Source organism: Chiloscyllium plagiosum, unplaced genomic scaffold, assembly GCF_037043375.1.
Source record: "Chiloscyllium plagiosum isolate Xiang-an unplaced genomic scaffold, Cpla_swu_hap1 HiC_scaffold_42, whole genome shotgun sequence".
NCBI classification, from domain to species: domain Eukaryota; kingdom Metazoa; phylum Chordata; class Chondrichthyes; order Orectolobiformes; family Hemiscylliidae; genus Chiloscyllium; species Chiloscyllium plagiosum.
In genome coordinates this window covers 7,500,453-7,524,950 of record NW_028270180.1, presented here as the reverse complement: position 1 = coordinate 7,524,950, position 24,498 = coordinate 7,500,453, and the positions used below count along the sequence as shown (strand labels likewise).

The window sequence follows — 24,498 nt, the reverse complement described above, 5'->3', positions numbered from 1 at the left end:
CACATTTGAAAGAAAAAAATTCAGTGATGCTGAAGAATTTACAGATTTGAAAAATTTGCAAAAGCTCAAGAAAATGTGTGTGAACCAAACTTGCCTTAAAATGCTTTAAAATAGTAGGGTTGACACAAAAATGCTCAAGGAGAGAAACATAAATTTTCTTCCCCAATTGTATTAACACTAGAGTAAATTGCTGCTAATAGTAGGAGGCAAAAACTAGTCAGAATAAAGCAGTGCACAGTGACAAATGAGGGTGATCTGAGGGTTAGTACAGCTCAGGCACAATGCTGAAATTTTCTAACAATGTGCAATTGTATGACATCTTCAAAGCAGAAAAGTAATTTCACAAAAGCAAATTGAAATGATTTGCCAAATGTGCAATGCCACAATGGTTTTCCACAAATTTGATGGTTACTGACACATTGTAATGCCTAAGCCAAGTAGCAAATTAATCTTACACGTCAGTCTTTTTCATATTGCAAAATCTTCTAACCAATTGTAGAATGTTCCCGGGACCAGAGTTTCCATCACAGTTGGTTTCTCCAGTCATGAAAACTACAGCACGACTGTCACCTCTGAGAACTTGTGTCGATTTAGGTTTGATCTCCGGCTCTCGTGTTAAAATAAAGAGAGCACCTCTAATTTTTGGATTGATTATATACAGGTGATAAAATTGAGCCATATCCAATGATTACAATATGATTAGGTAAACATAATCCCCCACTTAGCTAACATCACAAAGAAAACAGAAATGGTCTTAGGTATGGCATGCATCTAAAATTAATAACTTATATTCAATGTGCTTTTCCAATAACTATTTGTTGCTATTTTAATACTTTTAGTTCTAATCAACTAATTTTGAGACAGTAAAAATCCAGATTGCTTATAAATCTGGAGGATGTAATAATAATTAAAAAGTCATTTTTGTAATAAGAATGATTTTCATTGGCACAGCACGCTGACACACAAAAATCATTCAAATTCAGATGCAACAAAGTTTCCCAGATCTTGCATGAAGCACATGGAAGTGGAAGATAGTTACAAAGTTAAGTTTTCTAGAAGATTCATCACTGAAGGTTTTCAAGAAATCTGTGAACTAAGGAATTTAATTACAAGCCTTCAGCGAGGAAATGGAATTTGTTTCTTATCCTCAAATTTAACCCATTAAATTCTCAAAAACTACTATGCATTTTAACTTCCTCCTCCACCTCTCCCTTTGTTTCCCCAATTTTCTTTTCTTTTGTCTCAGAAAGGTTTACTTTGCAACAGAAAGGTTTAAAATTAGAATTGGATTAATCATAGAAATTGTTCACATCATTCTGATTAGAAGAGCTGAAGGAGTCAGTCAGCTGGACAGCCCAAAGGAGCAGAATTAAGGTTTGTCAAAATGTTAACTGAGACCTTAGGTATTCATGTTACTCAGCTGTTTGTATGAATTCAGTTTGTACTGTTGGGTTCAGTTACTACACCATGCAGTTAACCTAGTATCCTCTGTTCTTGCTGAAAGACAGGCAGTGTCATAAAATTAACCAGGAGCTTTTATGATAGTTTCATTTGTTAAGACAGGGTAAAAACAAGGACTGCAGATGCTGGAATCCAGAGTCTAGATTAGAGTGGTACTGGAGAAGCACAGCAGGTCAGGCAGCATCTGAGGAGCAGGAAAATCGACATTTCGGGCAAAAGCCCTTCATCAGGAAACTAATTTGTTAAGACAGTCGAGTCTTGAATGCTGCGTATTATCAAAATACAATGCCACAGCTCATTCAGATGCAAGAATAACTCGTCCCACTTTGAGTCTCAATGCTGCAAGGCTGCAGAAAGCAAATCTCAGCGCAATAGTTTTTAAAAGGCATTCTCTTAAATAAGAAGAAAAGGTAAACTAAAAGCACTTTTGGATACCATCCTACCAGGAGGAACAAAATTGTAGGCAGTTATTCAGCACATGTGTTTCCTGATCTTAAATCAGGATTGCTCTTTTGGCAGCAGATGTTCTGCACATCGTGAATATTGGGGGGGGGGGGGGATTCATGGAGGGAGGGAGAAACTGGTAGTATTGATGTCAAGATACACTAAGAGGAACAGATTTATGGAACTGACTACCAGTTAGTTCTTTTAAAGCAGTGCTCCATAAATATCGCTTTGGGGAAAAAGGATTGAAGATTATAATGTGACCAGAAATGACTCAATGCTTAGAACACAAGAGCTCATGCACTAAGACTACATGAAATTTACACTTGTAAGCACAATCTAGATAATTCAACTAATATTCTATCTAATATTCTAACAATTTGGCCTCTTTAGAATGTTATTGACTGAAGAGGTTTTCTTGTGTTTTGTTAACTCATTCCTGACAGATCAAATGTAAGTTAAGAGGAATAATCGGCCAAATTGTACAAGTTAACACAAAGGGAACCAGTTTTTCTAGCCTGTTCTCTTTCCATATTTTCCTTTGCTTTAATTTGTTCCTGCTGTAATACATACTCAGTGAAAGTTCAAGGATTGGCATTCTAAAAAACTCTGGGAGCAGAACAAGAGAGTGCTGAATGGTCTGGAATAGTGCATTTTGGGTGACACTTTAAATCAAAATGTGGATGTGCTGGTGTTGGACTTTGGTGGACAAAGTCAGAAATCACACGACGCCAGGTTACAGTCCAATAGTTTATTTGAAATCACAAGCTTTCGGGTGCTGCTTCTTCATCAGGTGAAGACACTGTTGGACTATAACCCAGTGTCATGTTCTGACTTTAAATCAAAGCCTATTTAGGTGAATGTTAAAGATTCCTTGGCCACCTGTTCCAAAACAACATTACTAAACAGTGAGTAACTCAGCAATTCAGATTGCCAAAACCGACAGGTTCCCTGTCTGATTTTGGACTGCCTTGGCCAGGTTGGAGTACGGTGGGAACAGGGTTGACTGGTCCTTTGTTCCCCCCTGTTGTCAGGGCAGTTTTTATGAAGAAGGTAGGGATTTGGTTCAGAAGGGGCAGAACATGCACTAAAAAACTGGAAGGACAGAGCAGCCATGTTGAAAATAAAACTAAGCATATGAAGCAATGCTTCCTCTCTGTTTTGGATAAGAATTTGCCTAACAATACCCTCATCCAGTGTGTGCAGCCGCATCCATTTATGTGTAGACCTTCAGTGCGCAAGCACCAGTGTTCACTCTGTGTTGAAGTTCTACCTGTCTCCAGTGCTACTAGGGAAAGGTCTTGTCACATTGCTGTAGCTGGACCATACCGTACCACTTTTGAAGAAGTTTAAATAGAAAAATAGCTTTGACCACAAATCCAACAAAGAATGGTCAGCATATAATATTCTCAAGGCCCTGCTGGAAAAGGAGGACAAGTTCTGACACATGATTCCCCAAAAAGGTTGTCAAAGTCATTTGGCAGAATGTCGCATCATTAAAAGTTACAAACAAGCACCAAGATATAGTTTGACTGCGGGGTAGTGAAAAAAGCCTTTCCTGTCAGATTTCTACATGCCCTTGAAGTGATTTTTGTTTGAAAGAGGCTGCTGTCCACTGCCTTGTGAGAATTTTTCTTTTTAATTTGTTCATGGAATGTGGGTGTTGCTGGCTGGCCCAGCACTTATCATCCATCCCAAGTTGCCCTAAAGTGTTATTGTTAGCTGCACTCATCCAGGCAACTGACATGTGCATTATAGATGATGGACAATCATTGGGAAATCAGAAGGTTGGTTATTCATTGTAGAATTCCTAGCCTTGAATGTGCTCTTCTATTATTTATATGGCTAACCCAGTTCAGTTTCTGGAAAATGTCAACCCCAGGATGTCGATTGTGGGGCATTCTACTGGGAATGCCATTGAATGTCAAAGAGTGATGGTCAGTTTTTTACTAGAGAAGATGGTTATTGCTTGGCAAAAATGTACTTTTGCAAAGAAGATGCAATGGCTTTTGTCGAGGTTTATCCCGAGCAGCTTCATAATACGGGCTCTGTGGGCTGTTTCCAGGGACGCACACAAACAGAAATATCAAGAGCAGTCTTGGTTGTTGAGCCCTGTGAATAAGGTTAATACATTTCCATCGGTATGTATTTGCCAAATAACTGTTGGCCAGGAAGATTAGCTAGATTGTGCACCATACTGTTCCCATCAAGCTGCCCACACTTAGAATTGTAGAATAATACATCACTACACCAGGCCTGTTTACATTAAGAACACAAGTCCATTACAAACAAAAGCCTTGAGCTTCCTATACAAATCTTCATGATTAGACCTAATGTATGAGGTGTTTCCTTTCTAACAGGATGTACATCTTAAAGTGAAGGTTCAAATATGTCACACACTCCATTTCCATTGATTTCTCCACTTTCCCAAACAGAATAACAGTTCTATGGGCACAAGCAGCTTTTTGATACATTATCCACATGTCCATTCATTATGTCTTAATCTCTGCAGCAAACTATTCAATGGGAAGAAAAATACCACTAACCACTTACACATACACTTCAAGGAATCCAGATTATCATCTGGTGATTGCAACTGGAAGTTTAAAATCACAATGATCTGGCACAGGAATCCCGAAATCACGACACTGAGATGATGAGAGCCTTTCAGCCCATTCTAAAACTAAAATAAGTCAATGCGTCACAAGCCAGGAACATATCTGCTTTGGCTAGCAATTCTCATGGCAATTCCTTTGTGCACTAGTCCATTGGAGTCCTAGATTGCAGATATCAATCAATCAGTACATTTGTAATGGCACTGATGTCAGGATTTTGATTTTTCTCGTGGAAATAGAGCAAAAAATTAACAATTGAAGAAAATATCACACTATCAAGGAATTTAGCCAATACAGCAAGGCTCGTAAAACATTATTTGCACTAAAACTTATAGCATTCCCTACAAAATTCATTGCTTGCACAGCAAGTTTCCTGTAAGAACTAGTTTCTTTTTTCTAATCATATACTTCTTTAGAGTCATTGAAATGTTGAAGACCTAAGGGTGCAGCTTAGTTCATGTCTGCATGTACAGTAGAGTTGGAAATTACAGACTGATTAAAGTAGCAGTACAAGTTTCTTGGGATTCAGGTCACATGATTTTTCTGTACAGCCCATGCTAATCCAACGTGTATAGAACTTCACAACATTTTTCTTCCAAAACTGTCACAGATGAGAAAAAGCTATCTGACTCACCTATTGGAGGTCACCAACATGCAGTGTAGTATTTTTCTTAAATGATGCCCAAGAGAGAAAGACAGTAAAAAGGCACCCATTAAAAACCTTACCATAGTTGTCAAAGTTTGCATACCCAAACTATTTTAGATTAGTTCCCTACAGTGTGGAAACAGGCACTACGGCCCAACAAGTCCACAGCGCCTCTCTGAAGAGAAACCCACCCATACCCATTCCCCTACCCTATATTTACCCCTGCTTAATGCACCTAACACTGTGGGCAATTTAGCATGGCCAATTCACCTAATCTGCACCATCTCTGGATTGTGGGAGGAAACTGGAGCACCCAGAGGAAACCCACGCAGACACGGGGAGAATGTGCAAACTCCACACAGACAGGCGGGAATCGAACCCAGGTCTCTGGTGCGGTGAAGCAGCAGTGCTAACCACTGAGCCACCGTTCTTAATACCTTTCTATAAAAAGTGCTTTACAGCAGCTTCTAACATTTGTTGTGGGGAAGATGTTAAGCTAGCTGTCCACAGTTTCCAGCTTTCTGTCACTATTTTTCATTTGCAATCGTAGGGAATGTTGGAAAATTAAAACAATATATTGAGAACCTCAGCAACCACTTCTTTCACAACTCTATGATGTAGTTGATATCAAAATTCCAAAGTGAAACATTCAGAACATCCTATAATGCCTCTTTCGACTGCCATGAGTGTGCAACACTTTCGCCAGGGAGTGGCAGGTATTCTGACTATATGACCAGCAGAACACAATTGTGGTTGTCTCAATATGATGCGGAAACCAGATACACCAATTCAGGTGAGCGCCCAGATCTGGTAATTCAGCCTGTCATCTAATTTTCAGAAGTTTACCACTAAAGCCAATATAAAAGTCACTTTTCCTGATAGCATTTGTGGTTACAAGAGGGTGGTACCAGAGGACTAGAGAGTGGCGAATGTTGTGCCCCTGTTCAAAAAAGGGAATAGGGATAACCCCGGGAATTACAGGCCAGTTAGTCTTACTTCGGTGGTAGGCAAAGTAATGGAAAGGGTACGGAGGGATAGGATTTATGAGTATCTGGAAAGACACTGCTTGATTAGGGACAGCCAGCACGGATTTGTGAAGGGTAGGTCTTGCCTTACAAGTCTTATTGAATTCTTTGAGGAGGTGACCAAGCATGTGGATGAGGGTAGAGCAGTGGATGTCGTGTACATGGATTTTAGTAAGGCATTTGATAAGGTTCCCCATGGTAGGCTTATGCGGAAAGTCAGGAGACATAGGATAGTGGGAAATTTGGCCAGTTGGATAGAAAACTGGCTAACCGGTCGAAGTCAGAGAGTGGTGGTAGATGGTAAATATTCAGCCTGGAGCCCAGTTACAAGTGGAGTTCCGCAGGGATCAGTTCTGGGTCCTCTGCTGTTTGTAATTTTTATTAATGACTTGGGGAGTCGAAGAGTGGGTCAGTAAATTTGCAGATGATACGAAGGTTGGTGGAGTCGTGGATAGTGAGGAGGGCTGTTGTCGGCTGCAAAGGGACTTAGATATGATGCAGAGCTGGGCTGAGGAGTGGCAGATGGAGTTCAACCCTGCCAAGTGTGAGGTTGTCCATTTTGGAAGGACAAATAAGAATGCGGAATACAGGGTTAACGGTAGGGTTCTTAGTAAGGTGGAGGAGCAGAGGGATCTTGGGGTCTATGTTCATAGATCTTTGAAAGTTGCCACTCAGGTGGATAGAGCTTGTAAGAAGGCCTATGGTGTATTAGCGTTCGTTAGCAGAGGGATTGAATTCAAGAGTCGTGAAGTGATGTTACAGCTGTACAGGACCTTGGTTAGGCCACATTTGGAGTACTGTGTGCAGTTCTGGTCACCTCACTTTAGGAAAGATGTGGAAGCTTTGGAGAGGGTGCAGAGAAGATTTTCCAGGATGTTGCCTGGGATGGAGAATAGGTCGTACGAGGATAGGTTGAGCGTGCCAGGCCTTTTCTCATTGGAACGGAGAAAGATGAGGGGTGACTTGATAGAGGTGTATAAGATGATCAGGGGAATAGATAGAGTAGACAATCAGAAACTTTTTCCCCGGGTACAACAGAGTGTTACAAGGGGACATAAATTTAAGGTGAAGGGTGGAAGGTATAGGGGAGATGTCAGGGGTAGGTTCTTTACCCAGAGAGTGGTGGGAGCATGGAATGCGCTGGTTGTGGGAGTGGCAGAGTCAGAATCATTGGCGACCTTTAAGCGGCAATTGGATAGGTACATGGATGGGTGCTTAAGCTAGGACAAATGTTCGGCACAACATCGTGGGCCGAAGGGCCTGGTCTGTGCTGTATCGTTCTATGTTCTAAGATCTTCAACAGTCACCTCAACCAGTGGGACAGGACAGCTCCTATGACAATAAAGCATTCTCAAAGCCACTTACTGTTCTAGTCTCTTTCTCCTATGTTCATATCACACTGGAAAATAACACACAATGCTTTCTAGAACACAGCACAGCTCAATTTAACATGCAAATTTACTAATATACAAGTTTTCTCTGTTCCAAGGTTTGTCATTAATAAAATGCTAATACCATGGTAACCCCATTACAGCAGTGATTAGGATTTTCAGCATCAAGCCCTGGAGAAAATGTGACTATATTAACTAACTCAGGTGAATTTAATACAGTATCAGAGGGATAACAACCCACTCGTGCTTTTCCCCTGCTATTTTTGACGCAATCTGAACGCTATGATTGAATCATTACCCTGTAATTCATTGAAAATATCCTCAACGTATCACTCACACTTTACAGTATTGATTGGTGAGAAACGGGGGCAAACCGAGCATTACAGTGAAAAACATGGCAGTATGTCACAAAGCTAATGACCAGTGTCAGGTTTAACAGCTCTTTTTAATAAGCCGACAGAAGGATCACGCCCTTCATGTGACCCTACGAGACCATGACCCTGTCACCAGACTGAGTTTAACTGCAGGCTGGGACACATCACATCATCAAGTGCATATAGTTCATCTCATTAATTCAGAGTAAAGACACATAAGAACATGAAGTCCATGGCACAACTCCATGGTCAAGATTTCAAGAAATAGCATACGATTATCCTTTCAGGGTTTACAGGGAATAGTAATCAGGTGATGGTGACTTTGTGGGAGGGCTGAGGGGCATTGGAAACTGGAAGAGAAGGGGAAATGCAAAAGCATATAATTATGGGACGTTCACGCTGACAAATATCCCGTGGCAACAGTTATCCTATGCCACGCTTTGAATTTGTCCTATTTATCACGTGCATTGCATCATAATCTGAACATAAATAATTGCACAGATGCAAGAGTGTGCATACAGAGCTGCACAAAAGTTGCGTTTTGGTCACAAACTTTGATGTTAGAGAAAGGTCTGTAACAGACACTACTTTCAGTGTTCTCCCTATGACAGGTTCAGCTACTGCATATAAGCTACATACTATTTTGGATTCCTGTGTTGGGCATTCTGTTCTTACGTCAGTTAACTAGACAGCTGGTATACAATGCAGAATGTTGTTAACAGAATGGATTCAATTCCCCACACCAGCTGAAGTTCGCACAACGGACCCTCCTTCTCAACCTCTTCCTCCGCCTCAGGCATGATGACCCTCAGGTTAAACTACCACCAGTCATCTCTATTTAATGAGAGTGCAGACTATGGTCAGGAGAAATATAGTGGCTTTACTTTTATTGCTTACCAAAGTCCCTCTTAACCAGCCTCTGCGTGTACACCTTTATCTGGTTTTCAACATTACAGAACACTATAGGATTAATACTCGTGAGTAGTAGCAGTCCTTAGGATAAAATATTTAATACCATTTCTGTAGATATTTTAGATCCTGCAGCATTATTTGAAGAATCAATGTTCTCCTAAAATCCTGAGACTTTCCTTTGCACGAGTTAACCGCTTACTTTTACCTAATAACAATGCTGGCACTTCCAAGTTACTCTCACATGGGAAGTGTTTTGGGATATTTCTGAGAGATGCGAGAATATGCAATAAAAGACATCTGTCTTTCCTTTCTGTCAGCATTCAAAACTATTGGGCACGGAGGGGGGTATTATTTTCCAACATTACTTCCTTAAAGATCTTCTGGTCTGTCTATTACATGTCTGGTACCATAATATTGCAAAAGTAAAAACAATGGTTAAAGCTAATGGAATATTCTGAATTGTTCTTTCCACAGAAATTACTTATAAAAATCCTGCCTAGAACCATCCCATATGTCTTCTTCAGATGCCCTATTTCAATAATATTCTTTTAAACTTGTCAATAGTAAGTAATTTGCCATAATCATAAAATGACCAGCTGCTCCTTCATGCCCATTGCCTGGTTAATTTGTTGCTCCACCTGTCACAGGGACACTACCTGTGCTTAGATTACCTATGGGATATTTCTAGAATTGAAATTAGTGCAGTTTCATTCCTTTTCACCACCCAAGAAAGCAAATACTTTAAGAAATTGATATCTGCAGTGTTATTGGAAGAGCCCTATTAAACAGATCCAATAGATCTGCAGTTGATTTAAAAAGTGGCGTTACATCCCAAGCTCTCTCTTAATACCTTTAATTGTATAAATAGCTGGATGACAGATGTCAGAAGCAAATGTACTGAGTGTTGTGGTTGGGTTAGTGTGGTCTGGGTGTAAACTACAGCAAAAAACAACTCATTGGAGTACACACAGGATATCCACCATGTTTTCTTGCAATTTATAAAAACTCCACTATTAAACTGCTGCATGTAGATCAAAGTTGATCTCTGGATTCATTTAGAAGTAAAATGTGAAGAGTAAAGTGAAGATACAGACAAGATATTAAGCCACATTATCAAAGTGGGATAACTTATTAAAAGGATGAAACTGAATTTTTTCCAGTCTTTAAGATTGGTTTGTAAAGCTAATCATAGTTTATGGTGCCATATGCTAGATTTTTCTGATTGAATTCTATTTATGCTAACCTACTTTAATGGTTTGATTAAATACAAAATAGAACAATAGTACATTTCCAGTATTAGAATATAAATGATTGCAGTTCAAACAATTCTCTTTCAGCAGTCGGGCTACCACGACATTAGCAATGGGAGAAAATCATGCAATTGCTTTTCATATTTTCATTTTAACCAGATTATATTCACACACAAAGTTTGCCAGAAATCACTTCATAGTCAACCTACACAGATTATGCCAGAGATCCGAGGGAATCTATCAGCTGGTTTCTCTGTTCTATATAAAAAAAAACACTGTTGTAATCCTAGCTACATCAAATTAAATAAGTTAAAGGCAGAGACTTCTATCACAAGAGTGTTCTGTTCTTATGGAGGAAATGCCTGGTTTCCAATTGGTGACTGTTTAGAGTATGTGCTTAAGCAGGAGCTCAACATGCAAGGAACTGCAACCACAAGCCTGGCTTCCATCACACTGTTACAACATGATATTTCCTGGGACAGTGACACTTGACAAAACATTACTAAGTTAACAACGCGCTCTGGAACAATATTTTTACTTTATTCTTGTTAACACAAGTCATCATGATGGATTATTAATTCAGTGAAGTATTAAGAACCAAAATATACTTTTTAGCACAGAAATTGTATACCCACACATGATGGGCTTCTCCCCAATTTTCTTTCCTGTTCTTTTCGCTCGACACATAGGCTTCATCAGTTTATATCCAAGATCAGATATTGTAGTCTCACGCACTGACAGTTTTATAAAGATAGGGGTTAAACTTGGTGCAATTGCTAGACAATATATTACTCTTCAAACAGCTCTGGCTAAATGGTTTCTGGTTATAAATATTAGCGGTCAGTGAGATCACAAAGCTGCCAAGGAGAGCTGATAACATTCAATTCATCATGACTTGTCCCTTCATTTATGCCCCCTCCCCAACAAAATAATAATATGACAGAATACCCACTGAGTTTCTTGGCTATCCTATTAAAAGCAGAGGTCTCAGTCTGCCAGCAAGGCAGCATCTGGGTCTGCTTGCAAGTAAGATAACTCCCCCAATAGCACAAATTGAATACAAAATAAACTATATAACATGTTTTTAACAATTGCTTTATAGGCAGTTAATAATCACATTGTGCGTACTAACATTCTGACAGGTCCTTTATTTGTTGTACCTGAAATATGATGGGTGATCTTAGGTGGTGAGAAGTTCCAAGTTGAAACTACTCTATTAAGGGAAATGTTTGAAATACAATTTCAAGATTATACAAACAAATTGAGCCAGCTGCTGTAACCCATTTCTTGACATTGATTATAGACCAATAATGGGAGCATTAACATGAAATGAGATGTCCTGAGTGCTCCCTGCACTTTTCTATAGGCAAGTTTATGACACTACATTCAAGTTACATTTTTTACCATAATAAATGCATTGTATAGAACATGAGACAGTCAACAGTTATTAGTTAAAAAGGTAGTTCAATGTTTAATGGATTCCTGCAGTCTTGCCCCAGGTCCAGTACAAACACAACACCATTCCTGTTACTTCTAATGCGCTGCTTCATGCAGTTGCCTTTTATAATATTTCAGAAAATTAGTTTTGATATGTTCTACATGGTTTGAGAGGAACAGTTCAAAGAGCAACCTTATTTCTGAACCAGCCCCAGACACTGTCATCCTAGCCGACCACCACGTCTCATGTGATAGTCACAAGCAGATAAAGGAGCCATCAACATTTACGGTAATTAGAAGTTCCCTTTTTCCCAAAGACTGAGAGGGAGATTTTTTCTAAAAATATATTTTGAGATTCACTTGTCAAATCCAGGCATAATTATACTCAGAGTGACAATGCTGTTCACTTTTGTCCAGGAACAGTACGATACTTCCACTCAAGTCACTTTAGTTGGTTTAGTATTCAACAGTAGTGAATCATAAACTTTCTTTATTGTCCCCTCCCCGCCACCCCTGAGACAAGTAACTTAGTAGTTCTTTTTTCATAAGTATTAAAGACAGGCTTATACTAAATACTGACAAAAAAAAATATTTTAGGGTGAGCAATATATAAAAACAGTATCGCAGATAATCATCGAACCCTTACAGCGTGAAAGTAGGCCATTCAGCCCATTGAGTCCATACCACCCCCATGAAAAGCATCACACCTGATCCACCCCCCCTTACCGTATCCCTGCACTTCCCATGGTTAATCTACTTAGTTTGCATATCCCTGGATATTATCAGCAATTTGGAATGGCCAATCCACCTAACCTGCACATCTTTGGACTGTGGGAGGAAACCAGACATGGTGAGAATGTGCAAACTCCATACAGACTGCTGCTGGAAGCTGCAATTGAATATGGGCCCCAGGTGCTGTAAGGCAGCAATGCTAACCACCGAGCCACCATGTTGCCTCTCCTGGACGCATTCAGGAGTATTGACATTCTGTGGAACACCACTCTCATATACAGGTGTGAATCTACACAGTGACGTAGCAGGTAATTCAATTTGCTAGGCCACTGCAGCAATGCTTGATCCTAATCTCACTTAACATCCACAAATATATCCCATTCACTGGGGCTCACTGGACAAGAATCCTGGCTGATCAGTAGATCCGTGTGCCCAAATATGTGCATGTCAAAAATCAGTCTGTAACCTTTCCTGCCGCTGTGCAGACCTTTGAGGTCCAAACAGGGCAACTCCTTCACAACTCAAAGTCAATGCATCAGCATTTTAATTGGTGTGTGCAAAATCTTGAACAGCTGCATGACTACACAGCCAGAGGGAACATTGCTATCAATCACGTGAAGACTCATACAGATATCCATAACCCTTACCAGTCATCATTCCCGAATTGAGGACCAGATGAAAAACAGAATGACTAGCTACTTCTTCCTAGCCAAGGGTTGATAATTTGAAAGGATTTATTCCAAAATTCACAAAGGGTCTTCAGCTTCATTTTCAAATTTGTGATTTCATTGGAAGCTTCATAGTGTGTTATAAATTTAAAGATCCAAAAGATGTCTACACTCTCCTCACCAATAGCAATAGTGCTTCAAGAGGTTGGTCATGGCCCACATCAACTTTGATCTCCCATCTGCTTCAATCCTCTACAATTTACTTACTGATGTAACAGGTCCATAGCATCTGCCATTTCCCTAGCCCTGCACTCATTCCTGGAACATCTGGACAACTAGGTCATCCATGTCAGACTCCTGCTCATCGACTACAGTTCTGCCTTCAACACCATTATCCTCTCCAGACCGATCTCAAAACTCTGACACCTAGGTCTCAGCTGCACCTTCTGCAACTCGATCCTCAGCTTTCTGACTTACAGCCTGCAATCAGTGAAGTCAGATAATTGCATGATAACTCAACAATGGAGTCCCCCAAGGATGCATTCTCCCAGTACTCCCTGTAGGCCCACGACTGCCTTGCTAAATTCTGAATGAAAGCCATCTACAAGTTTGCTGATGACACCACTGTGGTTGGATGGATACCAAATAACAATGAGTCAGAATACAGAAAGGAGATAGAGGGCTTGGTGACGTGGTGCAACGAGAACAACCTCTCCCTTCATGTCAGCTATTCTAAAGAACTGATCATTGACTCAGAAAGAAGGGAGGAGAACATACCCCCATCTACATCAACAGAGCTGAGGTTAAGAGGGTGGAGAATGGCAAATTCTCAGGAGTGACGATAACCAACAACCTGTCCTGCACTTCCCACGTAAATGCAACTGTCAAGAAGGCACAACAACGCCTCTTCCTCCTCAGGTGGCTCAGGAAATTTGGCATGTCCAAAAGTGCATCACCAACGTTTACAGACGCACAATTGAAAGCATACTGTCTGGGTGCATAATGGCAAATGGTCTAACCAGGACTGTAAGAAACTACAGACGGTTGTATGCATAGCTCAGACTATCACGGAAGCCAACTTTCCATCCATAGACTCCATATACATGGCCTGTTGACACGGGAAGGCTGCCAACATCATCAACGATCCATCGCACCCTGGCAATGTTCTCCTTCAATCTCTTCCATCAGGTTGAAGAGTCAGAAGCTGGAACGCACACTGATGAATGGACTCTCTAAATTCAAATAAAATTGATTTCGCTAATGCTGATCTTGCCTAGCACACGACCTGTGCGATGTAACTTGCATGCCCCTGTCAAATTTTTCTTTTCACCCTATGAGGTGTAAGCCCTTGCTTACTATGATCTGCCTATACAGCTCATAAACAAAGCTTTTCACTATACTTAGGTACACGTGACAATCAATCAATCAATCAAATCAAACCAAACTTGAGCAGTATTACAAAGACATACACTGAGAAACAAACATCTAAGATGATGAAAGCATTTGAAAGAGATGAAATTTAAACTTTTTATGAAGCCCAGGTTTTACATTTTCAACTTTGTGTAGTGAGGAAAGTAAACCTGCGCAACATTCAACCAAACATTACTTATTGCCCTTAACGGGATTGACAAGTACATTGTGGAAATTCAGAAGAGCACAAACAGCTTTTTGTCTGGCAGCCATGTTTTCATCAGTGAATTCTGCTACAGTGATAGTTGTGCAGCAATGCACAAAGTCTAGGAGAATGCCAGATTTTGCCAGCAACCATTAACAATTTACATTGATTATAGTGCTCCCTACATAATGAAAGTGCATCAAGCCCCTTAACAAGTGAAGAGACAAAAAGAGATAAATAAGGTAAGGAAGAATGAAGCAATGGAAAGGAGGAGAGATTTTAGGACTCTTCATTAAAGGATAAGGGCATGGTATTTTGAATCTTGGCTATTATATCACAGGTGTATAATGCGCATATGTTAAGCTCTTGTTTAGAAGGATAAGGAAAATCTCTTTTATACACTCACACTAAAACTACAAAATTATTTGCCTTCATTCTTGCTTGACATAACCAGAAAATATTATTTTAAGCAGGGCAGGGGGGAACTATAGTTCAAAAATACATGGTGCTATGTGTTCTGTTCCTACTCAAACAAACAGTCTGTACCAGCCAGGCTTTTCCCTGCAAACAGCTGATGCACTCAAAACATTTATTCACAGTGGATGCATTTCATTCACTCAATCATTTACAAATGGTGCCAGTTAATGAAGGAGCCCAAGTTCAGCTCTAAAGACAAACCTAATCTCATAAGAAAAATCTATGGCGTGCTTTTTTTCATTTGCTGAGCCATGAGATAGTTCCTGCAGGACTGAAGGTCAAGGCATGACCCTCTAAATCTTCGGCTGGTCTCCCGGTTTTAGGAGCAAGGGGTCAAAATGACCTACATTTTTCATAAACTAATGTAAACACCAAAAAGCACATAAAACAAGCCATCAATGGGTCGTATCTGATCTCTGTCTGCTGCATTAAACTAATTTTAATATTAATGTAGGAATGGCAACAGATGTTTTATCCTCACTGAAAGGTTGTATGTAATTCTTTTATATCAAATCATTTTAGGTACACACTTTTGATTTCACAATAATTTAAGATTCTTTTATTAAACATTTTTCTATTTAGTAAATAGATTAAGCAGCTAGCTGATGAAACTCTTCACTTAAAGGGACATCAACACTGAAAGTGGTTTATTTAAAAATAAAATGCCTGGTTAAAGAGAGGAAGATGAACCAGGACAGGGATTCATTATAAGAATATTTTGGTTGATATGAAAGTGCTGCTTAGAGAAAATATATCTGTACATTTCATCTGTAAGAATGCTGATTACTGCAAATGGGCATTGGCATGCATGGTGAAGCCATTCATTTCTTATCCAATTATCATGTACAATCTTACTATCAGCTAGCAGTCTATTTGAATGTGGTAGGCATCACAGTCAAGCCCAATCATGATTTGATCTAACATCATGCACAGATATATTCCAGAGTGGGTCACAGCATTGTCACTGAAATGAACAGTTCAGCTCACCAAGCCATACAAACATGTGAAATTAGAGTCAAAGTGGACAACTCAGCCCCTGAAGTCTGCTACACCATTCAACCAGAGCAAGTCTGATCTGTTTGTGTTTTGAATTGTACATTCCTAATCATCTTCGATAACCTTCAATTTTTTGCCCAATAAGAATTCACCTGCTTCTGCCTCAATAAAACTCAATCACCCACAAGAGGAAACATATTTTTCACTTGCACCTTGTCAACGTCATTCAGGATCATGCATGTCTCAATCAAATCACCCCTCATTCTTGTAAACACCAATGGAAATATGTCCAGTCTGTTCAATCTATCCTCATAGAACAACCTACTTATTCCAAGTATCAATTAAATAAACCTCCTCTGAACCATCTTCAACACATTTAGATCCTTCCTAACATAAGGAGACCAAAAATGCACACAGTATTTGGTGTGGTCTCACCAACATCCTGTACACTTAAAGCATAATGACTACTTTTATGTTTAATTCCTTTCATAACAGATAGCATCCTATCAACCTTCCTACTTGGGTGCTGGACACACATACTAAATTTTAGTGACTCATGCACAACTCCTAAATCCAACTGCACTTTGGATTTCTGCAGTCACTCTCTGATTAATACTCTGCTTTTACATCCTTCCTACCAAAGTGACATTTTTCCACAATGTACTCCATTTGTCAGATTTTGGTCCACTCAATGAATCTTTCTATATCTCTTTGCAAACAGTTTGTCTTTTTCATAACATATTTTCCTATTTATCTTGATGTTGTCTGTGTATTTAGCTACCATGCCTTCATTCCTCTCATCTAAATTATTGATATAAACTATTAAAACAAACAGTAGGATCAGCAGAGACCCCTGTCACCTCATGCCAATCAAACAGACCCATCTATACACGTACTAGCTGACTAGCAGTGAACATTTATCTATGCTAATATGTTACCTTGTATGCCATGATTTTTTATTTCCCCAATTACCTTTGATGTGGCACCTTATCAAATGCCTTCTGAAATCCAGTTACATCTGTCGCAGTTGTGGGTATTTTCGTCGAGCTTGGAAGTTGATTTGCAGACGTTTCACCCCCTGTCTAGGTGACCTAGTCAATGCTTTTGAGCCTCCTATGAAGAGCTGCTGTAATGTCTCTTCTGGAATTTATTTGGTTCCATTCCGGCTGCTTCCGTTTGCCGGTTCCGGTTGTTTGTTGTAGTGGCCGGTATATTGAGTCGAGGTCTACGTGTTTGTTGATGGGAGTCCGTGGATGAATGCCATGCTTCTCAAAATTCTCTGGATGTCTTATGTTTAGCTCGCTCGATGATCGTTGTGTGGTCCCAGTCGAATTTGTGGTCCTTGTCATTTGTGTGTATGGCTACTAAGGACAGCTGGTCGTGGCATTTAGTGGCAAGTTGTTGTTCATGAATGTCAATTGCTAGTTGTCTGCCTGTTTGTCCTACATAGTGCTTTGTGCAGGCTTGTGCAGGTCGGAGAAGTCTGGCTGTCAGTACAGAGTCGTTTTTTTAATATTAGGTCCATGAATCCAATTACACCTACTGGCTCCGCTTTATCCAAAACACATGCTCTTTCTTCAATGAGCTTTAACAAATTGGGTAAAGATGAACTCCCCCCAAAACAATGCTGAATCTTCCCAATTACCCTGTTTTTTCTAAGTCTGCAGGGATAACCTGCTGAATAATTGATTTTAACACTTCCCCCGATGAGAGATATCAAGCTAACTGGTGTACAGTTTTCTTTCTCCCTTCCTCCTTGAATAAAAGAGATTGTATTGCTGCTTTCCAGTGTAATGAAACTTTGCCTGAATCAAGGGAATTTTGGAAAATTAACACCAATGCATCTATTAACTCATTTGCCACTACTTTTAATACTTTAGGATGAAGTGAAGTGAATCTGGAACCCAGAGACTTGTCAACCTCCAGCTTCATCAGTTAGTTCAGTATCATGACCTCATTGGTCATAGAGATGGACAGCACGGAAACAGACCCTTCAGTCCAACAAGTCCACGCTGACCAGATATCCGAACCCAATCCAGTCCCATTTGCCAGCACGTGGCCCATATCCCTCTAAACCCATCCTATACATATGCCCATCCAGATGCCTTTTAAATGTTGCAATTGTACTAGCCTCCATCACTTCCTCTGGCAGCTCATTCCTTACAAGCACCACCCTCTGCGTGAAAAGGTTGCCCCTCAGGTCTCTTATCTCTTTCCCCTCTCGCCCTAAAACTATGCCCTCTAGTTCTGGACTTCCCCACCCCATGGAACAGACTTTGTCTATTTATCCTATCCATGTCCTTCATGATTTTATAACCTCTATGAGGTCACCTCTCAGCCTCCAACGCTCAAAGGAAAACAGCTCCAGCCTATTCAGCCTCTCCCTACAGCTCAAATCCTCCAACGCTGGCAATATCCTTGTAAACCTTTTCTGAACCCTTTCAAGTTTCACAACATCCTTCTGATAGGAAGGAGACCAGAATTGCAGGCAATATTCCAAAAATGGCCTGTATAACCACAACAGACTTCCCAACTCTTCTACTCAATAAAGAAAAGCATACCAAATGCCTTCTTCACTATCCTATCTACTGCGACTCTACCTTCAAGGAGCCATGAACCAGCACTCCACTGTTTCTTTGTTCAGCAACACTTCTTAGGACTTTACCATTACTTATAATTTTACAAAGTTTCTTCCTTCATTCCATCTCCTGATTTACTGCTATCACTGGAAAGTTGTTTGTTTTATCCACAGAGAATGATTCACTTGACATTGATTAGGGAGCTAATTCTTTCCTCCACAGTGCAGGGAAAAACAGTTAGCTAGTATGTGATTCAGATTAATCCCTAATTAATCCCTGCATTGGCTGAGGTAGACTTAGATCTTGCCTTCTTACTCAGTGCCTCAGAGTGAAAGGCAACGCCAAATTACCACTGACAAACAACTGCCAAGAAAAATAGCTCAGGATGAAGCATTATCAGACAATGAGCCAAGGAACTGCCTTTGGGCAGACCACATGTTAATGAATGAATGCTTCATGTACACTGCCAGAAAATTCTTTAAAATTCACACAGTAAAAACTCTAGAGCTAGAATATTGCGTGGTGGATAATGCAAAATGGTTTACAATTAGAAGTCCTCTAATGTTTGTCTTAGTAGGGAAACATACTACATGAAGGAGTATTGAGAAGCTATAAAACTCAAATATTTCCTAGTTGCGAGCTGGATTTATGTGAAATGTATTAGTGTTACTTGGCTGTGCAATAAGACAGTACTTTGGTTAAGATTCTATCTGGCAAAGCCTCTGTTTAGAGGTAAAGAGTAAACTGAAACTTAGTAAAGAAAAATGTAACTTTTTATGCAGCGCCTATCACATCTTAGATTGTCCCACAGTCTTTCAGTTCAATGAAATCTTTTGGAAATGCAGGCATTGTTGGTTACGTAAACAAGCTAGCAGCCATTTTACACACAATAATGCACACAGAAGCAAATAAACATATGACTAGTTAGTCTGACTTTGATTTCTTTTAGTGGAGGTAGGAATGTTGGTCAGAAAATCACAATTTTTGATTGGTGCCACTGGATCTCTTATGTTCATTTGGTCAGGATGATAAAAGGCAAGAGTGAGGACTGCAGATGCTGGAAACCAGAGGAGTTTAGATCAGAGTGGTGCTAGAAAAGCACAGATCAGGCACCATCTGAGGAGCAGGAAAATCGATGTTTCGGGCAAAAGCCCAACATCAGGAAAGCGTTTAATTCAAAATAAGGCAGCACATGCTCAGATGCTCAAGTCCTACTCGAAATGTGTTCTGAGTCAGATGCAACAGATGTACTTTCATTTAATTTTTGTTTTGGTAAACTTCCTCAATAAGATGCTGAAAAATTGAACACACTCCAATTTGGGTTGCCAATGTCTCTCTACTCAAACAGTTATGAATCTTTAGAATTCTCTAGTGGATGGTCAGTCATCAAGTACATTTAAGACAAAAACTAAGAGATTTTTGAATACTAAAGGATTTAAAGGAATTGGGGTTAGCACCGAAAACAGCAGTTGAAGGACAACATCAGGCAAATTTTAAGTGAATCGCAGAACACATTTGAAAGGACCAAGTGATCTACTCCTCATGCTTTTTCTCATGTACTCTAACAAGGTGTGATACAATTCCCAACTCAGAAAATCAATTGTTACTGTACCAATGTGACATTTTTCCTATTGTCTGACTTCTTTGGATGATTGCCAATTTAATTCTAGCTCCAAATGAGGATTTTGCCACATCAGTCCAAGCTTGTTTCATCAGACAGTCTCAAATAGCACATAATCTAAAAATCCAATATGCAAAGTAAAACGTTTCTGCTCCAGCATAACCCTCCTGGGATATTTATAATAATTCCAATTACAAAATAAGAATAACTGATCTAGTACAGAAACTTGTACAACAGCATTCACAGTACATGATATTTACTTAATGCCTAGATTAGAATTTCTACATTGTTTATCTTTGATAGTTATGTTATAATGACTTTTAATGTTGAATATTTATTCTGTAAAAAAAACAAGCTTTGCACAATACTGCAAAAAAGATTAATTAAATGCATTTCATTCCAATGATTGTCAAACAAACTATTCTGTGATCATCTATGCTATTAAATAGACTTGGAACAACAGAAAAATGAGGGGAAAAAAATCAAATCACTTATGACCACTCACTTCACCTCCTGCCAACTGGATCAATGGTGAAAAAGGCAGCATTTGTGCCTGGGAGCAGATCACCTGCCTGCTTATTTTCTCAGCCAGAATGATGTAGAGAAACATTTGATAGGGACAAGAAAGCAAATCTAAAGCAGAATGAGACAACAAGTAGGGCACTGAATAGAACACAATATGGTAAGCGTGCCTACTAACAAGGCAGCTCAGAAAGCCAAGTTTCATTTGTCAATGCCTAAACACTGGAGAATGGCAGTGATGTACAATTCCAAATGAGTCAATGTGAAAAGAAACTGACAGGCTTTAAGTGTGGTGCATGTGTCGCCATTCACTCTCAAATTCATTTACCACTTCATTCTGAGGATCTGCTTCTGTCAACCACGGGTAGAATACAAAGCCATTTGCTGCTGTAATATCTCAAACCAAAAATAACTATAGCAGATGACACTGTATCTACAAGAGAAGGGGGATGGTGACAGCTAACGATAAAACAACACACTGCATACAACTCTGATCCGCAGATGTCACTTTCCAACCTTATGACAAACTACAGGTTTGACAACTCACTTTATATTTCAGAGCATTTCCAACTTTTTCCCGTGTTGTGACAGCCAACAAAATTAATTAAACCCTGGACCTGGGATTTGACACTCCTGCAAATTGCCTTCTATTTGTTGATTACTATTGATTTTCTTTGATACTTCATTTAAAAATCAATAGCTGGGAAGAAAAATAGGCATGGTTTACACATACTTAAACATACAAATGCTTGCTGGAAGGAACTTTAGTTTTGGCTAGGCGCTGGCAGCCAATTATGAGAAAAGCTCTTAACAGGTGAAAGCAAGGGCTCCAGATCGATTTTGGGTTTTCTTTTCTAATCACACAAAGTGGCTATAAATTAGGCTCATCAGTGTATTTTTAAGATAATCTACGAAACAAATAATTTGGTGTATTAAGAAAACTAGCTTGCTAAGTTTTTTTTAAAGGATGAAGGAGTCAAATTGATTGCATGACTAACATTACCTGGAGTTCATGCGTGCTCGAAGTTTCTTGGCCTTCTTCCTGACTTTCTGCTTCTCTTCTGCATCCTTTGATGTCTCAGGGTGCACACAGGTCTCAGTTACAATGTCTGTAATGTACTTCTTGCAGGATAGATGCTCCTGATGGAAGATAGCAAAAATAATCATTTGCTAAGACAAACTTTGACTTTCAGTGGAACTCAAAGTTACGTTGTGCATAGCTTTGAACAAGTCCTTCGTACCATGCTCTTTTGCAGAAGCTTTAAGAAGCTCAAATAAACGCAGAAACACTCAAAGTTGGACAGCATGTTTGGAGATAGAACCAGGGCCAATGCTTCAGTCAATGATTCGTCATCAAAAATAGGAAGAAATGTATATAAATTTGAACAAGGAATAGAGCAAGAGGGACAAGGACAAAGGAAAGTCTGTGAATAGGTTGGAAGACAGGAGAGGCTGACTGACAAAAGTCTCAAGTCTTATGGAGACAAAGGGAAATGTGATGGAGTAAGAAAACAAAAACAAAGGATATGCATAGAAGTGTGCTGTTACCTGAAAACAAAAATGAGAAAAAGTGATTCATGCAAACAAAAAAAAGGAACAAGAAGTTGATTGGACAAGGGAGGGGAAATAGTTCACAATCCAGAACTGCTGAAGTCAATGTTTTGTGAAGAACGTTTTAAAGTGTCTAACTGAAAGATGAGATGCTATCCCTGAAGCTAATGTTGGGTTTCATTGGTTTTCAAAGTGAGAGCAACATGAATAATTAAAATGACAGGAACTGGAAACTTGGGGTCATTTTGCACAGTCAACCCGCATTTGGTCTCGCTAATGTAGAGACACCAGATTGTGAGCTGCAAATACTGTAACTTGAATTGAAAATAATACATGTAAGTCGCTGCTTCATCGGGAAGGAGTGCTTAAGGCCTTGGACGGTGAGAAGCAAAGAGGTAGAAGGAAGAGTGTTACATTTCCTACCTTTGCTTGGAGATGTGGCATGGGATGGGCCTGATGGAAAATGAGTGAACCCAGTGTGTATCACTGGGCCACACACAATAAAATCAAGTCTTATTTGATACTGGAAAATCAGACAAAACCCATTCTCCTTTAATTCACATTCCGACATTTCTTTTTTACTAATCAACCTGTTCAGAGATTTGTTGGACACCTCAGGAGAAGGTGGGACTTTTACCTAGATCATCTGAGCCCACAGGTGGGGACATTACCAATGCACCAGAAGAGGCCCTCATTCCATATTATAATTTATTTTTGAATCAACCTGTTCAGTGATATTATCACACACCTCATGAGCAGGAGGGACTTGAATCAAGGCTTCCTGGTGCAAAGGTAGAAGTCGCCGACAGATTTGCGGCCTCCGTGGGGTCCACAACCACCAAAAAAGCTCCCTCTACAAAGGTAGGGATACTACCAGTGCACCACAAGAGCCCCTCATTCCTATATTTTAATGTATGTTCTTTACCTGTCTTCAGGTGTCTTTCGCTAGGTATAGGGAAAGATGAATAATTAGTAAAATGTAGCAACAGGCAGCCTGTCATCACTGATCTAGCATTCCTTCACCATGCTTTGACAATCACTCCAACGAAGCACAATGTCCTGCTAATGGCACTATATAACTTCAAGGTGTTGTCACAATCATTAAGATGAGCACGAGTGTGGGTCATTTTAACTGGTACATTGATCATCATTAGCCTCTTGACATTTTCATTCAACACTTCTCTAAAACCCATCAGTGTCCACCATATAGAGAACATTGATGTATATGCATGCTCTAGAACACTGCCAATAACTGATACCCAAACCTACTGAGTTACCTTTACACACCTATTTAAACTAATAATTGTAAAATACTATAGATGCTGCCAATATGGATGAATTTCAGGGATTATATTTAAGAAAATCCTCCCCTTAAAATTGTATTTCCCACACAGTTTACAGAAAGGTCCATAAGTCAAATCACACAAACATAATTTCTGCTCCATAAACATTTAGAAATGGTTGCCCAATTGATTTGGACCATGGCACAGCTCACTCTTTCATGTACACAATGATTTTCTATCCATCCACCCCACCTCCCACGCACATTTCCTTAGTCTAATTATGCTCTGCACCCATTTATGGTTCACTTAAAACTGAATATTTTTCACTGCCAAACGAAATTGAGTGCCATTTGCACACTGATCCACTGAAGTCTGATTACTCTCAGCTCTGTGCAAATCATTGAGACTCTGTTCACTATTTCCCACAGCAATGAAATGTGAAAGATTGACATGGAGGATTGGGAGCCAGAAGAGCAAAGATCACAACCTTTTATGGTGCTACTATAACAGCCAATTTTTAAACTATTCCTTACATACAGAGTTGCAGATTGATATACCTTATTGGAGTGCACAATACTTCACCAACTGGCTGTGCAAATGTTGAGATGTGAATCTAAGCCAGCGTACAAACATTTGTCATTTCACTGGAAGCTGTATCTACTGGCATTACAATTGTCACGAGTGTGCTGATTTTGCAAGAATACTCCGTAAAGTAACAAAATTGCATTGCATAAATTTAGTGTTTAATAGTTTCTCTCACCCTCACACAAAAGGTCACAGTCTTTTACAGACTCAAAATAATTAGAACTCTGAAATTTGCCAAATAAATTGGCAGGCATTAAATGGAGAAGCAATATTTTTTGTCCAACTAGCAGCGTTTGACTTATTGCATTTATGAG

The 24,498-nt window shown here is 39.6% G+C and overlaps 1 protein-coding gene across 6 annotated transcripts in view; it reads right to left on the bottom strand.

The window, feature by feature from the left end:
• scaper (S-phase cyclin A-associated protein in the ER) overlaps nt 1-24,498 on the bottom strand; it is a 316,829-nt gene that overhangs the window by 170,381 nt on the left and 121,950 nt on the right. For all 6 annotated transcript variants that reach the window (XM_087982090.1, XM_087982091.1, XM_087982088.1 and 3 more), the window contains one exon: nt 21,769-21,905. In XM_087982090.1, coding sequence (XP_087838216.1) covers nt 21,769-21,905 — 137 coding nt within the window. The remainder of the gene's footprint in view (nt 1-21,768; nt 21,906-24,498) is intronic.